Source organism: Chenopodium album, chromosome 9, assembly GCF_948465745.1.
Source record: "Chenopodium album chromosome 9, dcCheAlbu1.1, whole genome shotgun sequence".
Classification (NCBI taxonomy): Eukaryota; Viridiplantae; Streptophyta; class Magnoliopsida; order Caryophyllales; family Amaranthaceae; genus Chenopodium; species Chenopodium album.
This window is the reverse complement of record NC_137842.1, coordinates 14,771,166-14,781,986: the sequence shown is the minus strand read 5'-3', so window position 1 is coordinate 14,781,986 and position 10,821 is coordinate 14,771,166. Positions and strand designations below refer to the sequence as shown.

At 29.5% G+C, this 10,821-nt stretch overlaps 1 protein-coding gene across 1 annotated transcript; it reads left to right on the top strand.

Moving 5' to 3' along the window:
• The first annotated feature begins 1,779 nt into the window (after positions 1–1,779).
• LOC145559590 (cyclic nucleotide-gated ion channel 18-like) lies at positions 1,780–10,539 on the top strand. Its single transcript, XM_081620996.1, has 6 exons — positions 1,780–2,431; positions 5,410–5,622; positions 6,404–6,711; positions 8,079–8,190; positions 8,962–9,198; positions 9,772–10,539. The coding sequence occupies exons 1-6, from the start codon at positions 1,967–1,969 to the stop codon at positions 10,537–10,539; spliced, it is 2,103 nt and encodes a 700-aa protein (XP_081477122.1). The 5' UTR covers positions 1,780–1,966.
• The last annotated feature ends 282 nt before the right edge of the window (positions 10,540–10,821 follow it).

The following is a 10,821-nucleotide window of genomic DNA, read 5'->3' as shown; positions in this document are numbered from 1 at the left end:
GAGTACTTTTATTCAATTTAAAACTCTTTAAAACATAATTATCAATCCTTATAACTCCATTAGGATTTAAAAGAACCTTATAGAATATTCTAGAAAACTATCATCAATCCTAATAGCTTTAGGAATGATAATTAATAATAGGCCCTCCTCTAGATCATTGGGCCGCATGTAAAAACCAATCCGGGCCAAGTTTAGTATTTTGGCCATAACTTCCTCATTATTCATCGGAATTGGGCTAATAATATATCGTTGGAAAGGTCTTTTCAAGCCCTATCCAACTACACTATTATTGGACCCTTATCATGGACCAAACTAAACTGGAATGCACATTTTTCATAAATAAGGTAAGAAAAGAAATATTTTCAAAAACAGAAAGAATAGATATTTTAATAAAAACATCCTCATCACTAGACTTTTCACACTTTCGCTTTGTTCGATAATCAAATGATATGAAAGGTATTCATCACTGGGTTTGGTTTTGGGGAGACACATTTGGGTGTCTACAGGTTGTTAACTTACTAGTTATTTTTAGTTTAAGTTGTTTGATGATTTGATTGTAAAATTATATATGTTAAATTGGTAATTGATTCATGACATGCCAAATGATTCACTTAATTGAAACTAATCTAAGACAACATGAAAACAATTTGATTTTCGAAAATTCCTACTAGAAAGAATGAAATCCGAAGGAAATCATTATTTTTTCCAACTACTTAATAACTCCTTACATGTCAAGTATTTAACAATCTGAATTTCAGGTATTTAATTATTTTTGTGTTAATTTTTTTCCCTAAAATTTTTGTCACGTCATGCGATGTCTTTCATTGTCCCCATGGTTAAAATTTTCTGGCTCCGCCACTGGTCCCATAAACTAATTTTAAAAGTAAAAAAAATAATACATTTGAGGAGTTTATTTTATTTCATATAAAACTGTCATTTGAAATATCCATTCACTACTACTTTATCGAGTTATAGGTTGAAAAACAATACAATTTGTTTTTTTTAAAACATTATGTAAAAATGAAATATGATCCAATAGATATATATATATGATATATATGATATTGTTTATATTACCTTTGCTAATTCACATTTGTGTATCAACTCTTATATGATATTTTTTTTTTTTGGGTAAAGAGATCAATAATTAAAGAACAATGATGTAGACGGAATTATATATATATATATATATATATATATATATATATATATATATATATATATATATATATATATATATATATATATATATATATCACTCCTAACACTTTTGTCAATCGGCTAAGCTAGATAACATCCACATTTCCTATATATTAGATATAGTGTTCTTGGTACTTTTGTGTTAAACTTTCTAATAGCCTGGTGTATACAATAAACCAATAAGTAAAATGGGACATGAATAAGTAAAATGGGACATGAATATATAATTAAGAAAAAAGTGGTAATTAAATTATCATTTGATCTTAATAATTAAATTATTGTTATTCTAATGTACCATAATAAAGTCAAATATACTAACTACCTTTTTTATTTTGAGATTCTTGTCCTAGTTTTTCTCTAAACCCTTAATTTTCATGGAATTCTCTCTCCCTTTCTATACACAAAAAGGATGTAATTTCTCTCTAGCTATTTTTATCTCTCAATCTTTGCCTACACACACCCACATATTATAAAATTTAAATTTTTAAAAAAAAAAAAAATCAAATTTACATTACAAATCATCCATTTATTTTGATTAAACTCTACTGATCATTATTAAGGGTACAATATAGAGATCTTCATAAATGTTTCAAATCTATTGTAAATAAAGTTTATCTTGTTTCTTTGTTTGTCTTTCAGTTTTTTTTTTTTATAAGCTAATAATACATTTTTTATTCTTACAATCTTAAATATAGTCTTTGCTTGTTTCCTTGTGCATGAATGTTTTTTTTCCTACCCTTTCTTCTCTATATCATTCTGTTCCTCCATGAACAAAATCCTTTCAACTCGTGGGCTTCGTCGGCTCTCACACCCAATAGCAACCGCTTCCTCCTCCTTAGATGACCAAAAACTCCACTATCATCTATTATGGAGATACCAAGTCCTAGACCCAAACTCATACATTGTAACACAATGGAATTATATTTTCCTCCTTACTTGTGTCATTGCACTATTTATCGATCCTCTTTATTTCTTTCTCCCATCAGTTGGTTCAGATCACGCATGCCTCTCTTCTGACACTTCCCTCCTTGCATCTGTTACCGTGTTTCGTACCCTTGCTGACCTCTTCTATGTCCTTCACATTGCAATAAAATTCCGTACTGGTTTCATTTCTCCAAGGTCAAGGGTTTTTGGAAGGGGGGAGTTGGTAATGGATCCTAATGAGATTGCATGGAAATATCTCAAGTCTGATTTTGTCATTGATTTTGCTGCTTCTTTACCTCTTCCTCAGGTAATAATACTAGTACGTAGCCTTATACATGTATTATCTTCTATATGTATCAATAAAAATTAAAATTATTATACGTATCCAATAAAAGTATTTTTAAAGATTGCTATCATTTTTTTACAACAATATCTAAACAACTTAAGTTGTTATTTAGGGAGCTGTGCTATTTCAAGGTATGTAAAAAATCTTGTGGTTTTTTATAAAATTTAAATATAGATTTAGAAAGAAAAAAATGGTGTAATATAATGTTTAAACTACAATCTTTATAACCAATTCATATCCCATGAAGTGTTTTCAATCATGATTTGTCTGTAATTATTGAAAATAGTTGCATAACATATATGAAAAATAAATGTCAATTTTAAAGGCAAACTTGTTTCAACCATTTTGGAGACCTTAAGACATACTTCCTCTGTTCTTTTTTACTTAACCTGTTTCTTTTATCACGCTTGCCAATGCACAAGTTTAACCATCAATAATTGTAATACTCTATAAGTAAAAATTATAAAAGTTATATATTGTGATAGTACTTATTTAGACGATTCTAACAAGATCTTACATGAATATGTTTTTCTTTACCTATAATTCACAAAAGACGATCAAAGGTGGGTTGCTGAATAGTGTAAAAGTCAAAGCGGGTCAAGTAAAAAAGAACGGAGGAAGTACTTGAGAACTCCCTACCACTAACAAATAATAACATTAGTGATAGAGAATATCCATAGAATATTCTCATCTTAGGTTTAGGATATATTTTGTATAAGATTATCTTTGATATCTATACATATCTTATGTTACCTAATATGATTAGGTTTCTCATTGTAACCCTATAAATATTGATCAATGGAAATCACTCTGATCGAGGAGTTTCATATTATCTGACATGGTATCACAACTTAGGTGAGATCTTGGGATCATATACAAAAAATTCTCACCCTGCCGGTGGGTTAGAAAATTAAACCCACCGGCGGGATATACAAAGTTTTTTATGCTTCCGCAAACACACATATAGATTTTTTTTTTCTTTTCTCAAAGTTTTTTTTTAGAATCTTTATGTAACCTTGCGCCTCCTACCAACAGTAGCAATCGCGAAAGCCTCCTCCATCGTTGTTGGCAATTGCATACACTACCGCCTCCCACTACTGGCAGTAACCACATCTGCCAACCTACTCCATGTGCCGCACTCTATTTCCACCTCCCCATGACCAACAATGATTCTTACATTGCCTCATTGGTTTTTTTTTTTTACACATAATCACATAGATTTTGTTTTGGTGGTGGTATATCACAATAAGGTCAACTTTTGCACATCTCTTTTGCTATCAAGTTTGCTCCTTTTATTGTTGCAGCACTTGGAATCTTTGTGGAGTATTAATTCTTGCTACGTGGTTTCTCTTTTGAGAATTGATTAATTTCAAGCGGTGGGATTTAATCTTTTCTTGCGCAATTTTATTTGTTTTTCTTCAACTGTCATTTCACGTAGTAGTGTAGTGTCTTCTCCCCGATGATGGTTTGATCCCTTAACTTCTTCTTCTCTGGATCTGCAACTTAGCCCAAGCCTGTGTGCGACTCTTCTCCTTCTCCTCCGGCCTAGCAGTGCTTATCTCTACTCTACGTAGGTCATGGTTGTTGCTTCTCATCGTCATCATAGACACATGTCTACTACTTCCCTTTTGATCATGGGTTACCATACTATCCTTACCGCTCGATGCGTGATTCAGATCCAGTCTGAGCATCCGATTTTCTCCCGCTCCGACTGCGGGGGTGTGATAGAGAATATCCATAGAATATTCTCATCTTAGGTTTAGGATATATTTTGTATAAGATTATCTTTGATATCTATACATATCTTATGTTACCTAATATGATTAGGTTTCTCATTGTAACTCTATAAATATTGATCAATGGAAATCACTCTGATCGAGGAGTTTCATATTATATGACAATTAGCAATAGTTAATGGCTTATATATCATCACTTTTTGTTTTCAGTTTTTGGGATTTATAAATAGTAGTTTTTAGTTTCTAGTTGTTATTTTTCAAATCCAAAATGATTTTTATAGGTAAAAATAATATTAGGTTCATTGTTCAATATAAATTATATGAGTTTCACAATTACAAATCAAAAACTAAAAATTGAAATTAAAATGATATTAAATGTATCTTTAGAATATGATTTGTTTTTTTCAAACCAAAGTGACATGAATTCGAATTCTATCTACACAGAGAACTAGCTGTAGAAACAAAAAATAATAATAATAAGTGTTGTCCACAATAAATTTATTGAATAATATGGGCGAAACTATGTAAGTGGCTATATATTTATAAGAGTTTTGATAAACATTTGATAGATTTTCACATAAGTTATTTTTTGCAAATCTAAGAGTGATTTAAGTCATGTATGTTTTTAGTACTAGCAACACTTGTTCATCAAGTAAACAACTTTAGTATGATGAGTTTATTAATGATTGATATCATTGGCATTTATACGAAGGAGGTCATTTTTTTTCCATATAATAGGTTTGGAGCTGCATTGAGTTCCATCTCTTAGTGTACAAAGATTGATTAGATGTTACATGGCATTTTGAGCTTTGACTTTTACAAACTTTGAACTCTTAACCTTATTTATAACTAAATTATTAAAAAAAAAAAATACAAGAACATGCTAAATAATTAAAGAACTATGAATGTAATTTAACATTAACATTTATCTTTATATTATGATTCTGTGGTTATCGCTGTTGATTAATAAGAATACATATAGTTTTATAAATTATAGTTTCTAATAATAGATAAATTTGTCCTTTTGGTTATATTCGGTGAATAATTGATTATATATAGTTTTCAAAGGCATGCCTGGGCATTTACTAACAAATATTAAGATTCAAATGCATATTTAATTTAACTCTCTATATGCTTATCTGGTTTTTTTTTTAAATCAAAATTTCCCTCAATGTCAATTGACAATTTTATTTGTGAATGCAGATAATGAATTGGTTCATCATACCAAAAATGAAGAGAACAAAAGCAGATCAAACAAATTACACTCTCTCACTAATTGTCTTATTTCAATATATTCCTAGGTTTTTTCTAATGTTCCCATTAAATAAGCGAATCATCAAAACAACGGGAGTTGTTGCCAAGACTGCTTGGTCGGGAGCAGCTTATAATCTTCTTCTCTACATGCTAGCTAGTCATGTAAGCATGATCAACTAAATATTTATCATACTTCGTACTTTTCCCTTAATTATACTTGTAAATACTTATCCCATTCTTTTAAAAATAGTTTTTACACTTTTTATAAGACACATAAATGTCATATAAGATAGTGATGAGATATTTGAATTTTCTATTTAAAGGATAGATAGGAAAATTTCTAATTGTGTATTAGGTTGTACCAAATCCATGGTACAATCGTGCCTATAACTTTTGCTTATCGGGAAAGTCCAAAAAAAAAAAAAAAAAATTAATTACGATTGTGTTATGAACTGTACTTCATATATGTGTAGAATTTATTCAAGTAATTTATGTATTTGTTAAGAGAGTGTGTTAGTCAATTAAACACATTAGTGAGAATATTTCCTAAACTAGAAATGTAATGTACTTTTTATGTTCTTTTTTACTTGACCTGTTTAATTTATCACGCTTGTCAATGCAAAACTTTAACCATCAATAACTCTAATTCTCCATAAGTAAAAAAAAAAAAATTATAAAATTTATATATTATGATAATACTTAATGAGACGATTCTAACAAGATGTCGCATGAATATATTTTTTCCATAAACACAATTCATAAGAGACAGTCAAAGTGAATAGTGAATTGTGTAAAAGTCAAAGAGGGTCAAGTAAAAAAGAATGGAGGAAGTATAACCATGTACAACAAACGAGAAAAAAAGGTGTAAACACTATATACTATGAGACGGAGGGAATATTAATTACAAAATCTAGCTGAATGTTAGTATAATTTGATAGTGCAGGTTTTGGGATCTATATGGTATACGGCAGCAATAAGCCGACAATACTCATGTTGGAGAGCACAATGTAATGAAGAGAAAAAAAGATTTCCTGCATGCCTACCTAAATATCTAGATTGTTCAACTGTTCCAGATGTTGATAGACAATATTGGTATAATAACACTAATTTGGTCATTAATTGTGACCCAAGAAATGATGACGCCTCTTTCAAATTTGGAATGTTTGCGGAAGCTTTTACCAGTGGAGTTGGTTCCTCAAATTTTGTTAGGAAATATCTGTATTGTCTATGGTTTGGGCTCAAGAATTTAAGGTATGTGGTTAAATGATTAGACAACTTTATTATTGAGAAATTCCTATTCTCTATCGTTATTTATATAATATACTTTTGTCTTTTCAATTTGGTTGCACCATCTCCTATAACGAAATTGACATATATAATAGTTGTAATAATTTCTTATTGTTTTAATTATATATGCAAATAAACCTGTAGAACGTTTAACTTTTACATTCAATATATATAATATATATAATAGTTGCAATAATTTCTTATTGTTTTAATTATATATGCAAATAAACCTGTAGAATGTTTAACTTTTACATTCAATATATATCTTATAATTATAATAATTTTTTAAGTTATTTTATATTAGACTTTCAAACAAAGGTACTAGGCTATTGGTTTTCTTTCATACATTTTTTTCCTTATTTTTACATATCATACAAACGTATTTTTAAATATGAAAAAAATTCTTAAATCAGCCTGATTTAAGTTTTGGAATGATGTTTTCAATTAAGTTTGAGTTCGATCTTAGTAATTTCGGTCCAATCTTCGAGTTTCAGAATTTGATATTTGGGTCTTCGATCCAATATTAGATTGTTGAATAACCCTTATAATAAGTATATGAAAATTAACATCATACCTAAAGTATATTCAATATTTTAGTTTTCATACCACTATATTTGTAATCAATGGTATTGATAGCTAAAGATGTGCATTAGATATCGTGAAAATTATTAAGAAGGTGTTTAAGAAATGAATAATTTGCACGATTACTGTAAAATCTAAAGGTTAAAAGAGGTTTCATGCCAAAATCAATGACAACATGAAGAGTAACTCTTATCCTAATAAAGTGTTAAACTCTTTCTCTTTTTTTAATCAATGTGGAACTCTCACTTTGTGTCATGTGGGAAGGTTATACATTTGAGATCCCTTTAATACAACCATGTGTGATATTTCATAGGGCCTCCCTCACACATGGTTCGAATTCAATTTGGTCCAAAGTATTTTATACATGTTAAAGTATTTCATCGTGGGCCTAACTTTGATTTCGTGTTATAAGACCTAATCACCTTGTATCGAGGTAAAGAGAGAGAGAATCTGCTTTACAAGGTCATTGGAGGTTTACATTCAAAATTACATATTCATGTGACAATAGGAGTAGCCCTTTTAACCTTATAATGTATTTTTCTTCTCTTCTTCTTATTTTTTTTTTAAAAAAAATCAACATGGAATTGAACACCACATGTTCTGTATTGGAAGTCTATACCTCAATAATAATCCACCAAATTAATCCTAATATCTTATCCATTATATTTGTATGTAATAAATCGAATATTTTTACATATCAATAGAAATTGTTACCCCTACAAATCTCACTAACAATTGTTCTCTTGCAGTTCTTATGGGCAAAATCTAGACACAACCACCTTTATTGGAGAAACATTTTTTGCGATATGTGTTTGTATTGGGGGATTATTTTTGTTCTGCCTCTTAATTGGAAATATGCAGGTTTTGATGCCTATCTTATTTTTATCAAGTTTCTTTTTAATGATTTCCAATACATATTTATAAGCTAAATATCTTTTGAAAGAAACATATTTTTAGCTTAAAATTTAAGAATGGGAACATTCAAAATGTTAGACAATAATCAACATATTTACCTAAGAAATGAATTATTTTACCTTTGTAAAATTTATATCATTTGATTAATAACCATTATTTTCATCCTTGGTTAATAAATTTTCTAATTTTGTCATTAATTCTTATTCATTATATTTCATCTTTATAGCTAGAATCAAATTTATAAAAATAACATAGAAGCATAAAGATCATTTATCAACGTGGACTAAGTCTCTTAATAATGAGTATGAATTTCACCTAGTGTGCATTTAAATTATATCACTAGTTATGATATATTAGACTATTAAATCAACTTAGATAATACAACATTTTGCAAATTAAAATAAAAAATGAAAAGGAAATTAGTTAGCTTACAATTGATTATTAATGATATAAACACAAAAAAACCTAGATTTATCTTTATTTTAGTCTCTAAACCCTTAATATCGAAATTTAATGATATTTTCTATTTGCTATTGCTAAAAGAAATTATTCAAAGGATTGAGAATGATTCAATAAAATTTAAGCTATAGTAAATAAATCTAAAAAGAAATTAATTCTTTTACATATAATAAATAGAACATAAATACAACTGTTATAGTAGATCGAATCATATCTACACAATTTTCATACTTACAATAAGTTGCATTTGGTTTGAAGACATATCTACAATCATTGACGGTCCGTGTTGAAGAATGGCGAATAAAACGAAGAGATACTGAAGAGTGGATGAGACATCGTCAATTGCCTCCAGCATTGCAACAACGAGTTCATCGATTTGTTCAATATAATTGGCTAGCAACAAGGGGGGTTAATGAAGCCTCTATTTTGTGCTCTTTGCCTTTGGATTTGCGTCGTGAAGTACAACGTCATCTATGCCTTAACCTTGTTCGACGTGTATGTCTTTTTTGGTATATTTATCTTTTTCCTACTAATAATTATTTTATATTAGTTTTTCATGGTACAAAAATCACTACTTGTGTGAGTAGTATTGTGTCATGAGAATTTTAACTTGCTTATAATTTATTCATGACTTGCTTACAATTTATTCATGGAAAAGTGCAATTTCCCTTTAAAAAATGACATCACATGCTATTATGTTCATGTGTACACATAAAAGTAAAATTTTAAATGCACCTAAACCATATAAAATCACCTGATTTTACATTACCAATATAGTGTTTAATTTGAAATAATCCATAATGAGTTTGTGCTTAACTTCTAACAAGTAATTTGTGTAATGTATATGAGTTATCTTCACAAATAAAATCTTTTGTAAATAGGAAAAAATATTAAAATTAATGTTTACATTAAAATGGCATGGCTCTTAGTTAAAATATTTTTTTTAACATGTGTATATTTTGACAAGAGTAATAAATGTGATTCTGCTAAAATAGTTAATGAGAATTATTCCTCGTTCCGTTCACAGATTTTATACTTAATATCATGTCATTGTTTTGAATTTGATAGGTACCATTTTTCTCAAAAATGGATGAGCTTTTGCTTGATGCTATTTGTGAGCGTCTTGTTGCAACCTTGAGTACGCAAGGCACATATATATTTAGAGAAGATGATCCCGTTGATGAAATGCTTTTCATCATTAGAGGGCAACTTGAAAGCTCCACAACCGGTGGTGGAAGGTCTGGATTCTTCAACTCGATCACATTAAGACCAGGTGATTTTTGTGGAGAAGAATTGTTAACTTGGGCATTACTACCCAATTCAAACCTATGTCTTCCGTCTTCCACAAGAACAGTAAAAGCATTAAGTGAAGTTGAAGCCTTTGCCCTTGGAGCAGAAGATCTTCGATTTTTCTCCACACAATTTAAGCGTCTTCATAGTAAAGCTTTACAAGACGCATTTAGATACCATTCACATCAATGGAGAATGTGGGGGGCTTGCTATATTCAATCTGCATGGAGAAGATATAGGAAAAGAAAAATGGAAAAAGAGTTAGATATGCAAGAAAGCATGTATTATAGTATGAAGGATGATGGTCAAAGCAATGAATACCATAATAAAGCACTAGATGATAGTAATATTCCCTCTGAACATAACTCTGACACAGCTCAACATCTCGGGGCAACGGTTTTTGCTTCTAGATTTGCTGCCAGTACAATGAGAGGGGTTCATCAAAAGTGTCAATTGGTTAAACCTTCTACAAATGATGACTTAAAGATGCCAAAACTATTCAAACCAGATATGCCAGATTTTTTTAAAGATGGTGATGATAATTAATTAGGTGTTGATAGTTATCAAAATTCAGTGTTCATCATCAATTTACTTATAAATGAACATAGCATCTAATAAGATCAATATAAGTTCTCTTGAGAACATTTGCACACTTTTTGGAGAGGATTGTGTGTGTGTGTGTGTGTGTGGGGGGGGGGGGGGTTTAAGATGATTGATGATCAAAATTCTAAATTAGTTTCGTGGTGATAGATATTTATTTTTTTTGAAAAACTTATTATTCCAAAGATATTGTTTGATGAATTGCTAGAATCAAAGTCATCAAGATTA

Bases quoted from the DNA above. Each gene is read 5' to 3' on its own strand.
- LOC145559590 (XM_081620996.1), top strand. From the start codon at position 1,967: ATGAACAAAATCCTTTCAACTCGTGGGCTTCGTCGGCTCTCACACCCA. The intron at 2,432-5,409 runs GTAATAATACTA...TTGTGAATGCAG, and splicing joins CTTCTTTACCTCTTCCTCAG to ATAATGAATTGGTTCATCAT. The intron at 5,623-6,403 runs GTAAGCATGATC...TTGATAGTGCAG, and splicing joins TCTACATGCTAGCTAGTCAT to GTTTTGGGATCTATATGGTA.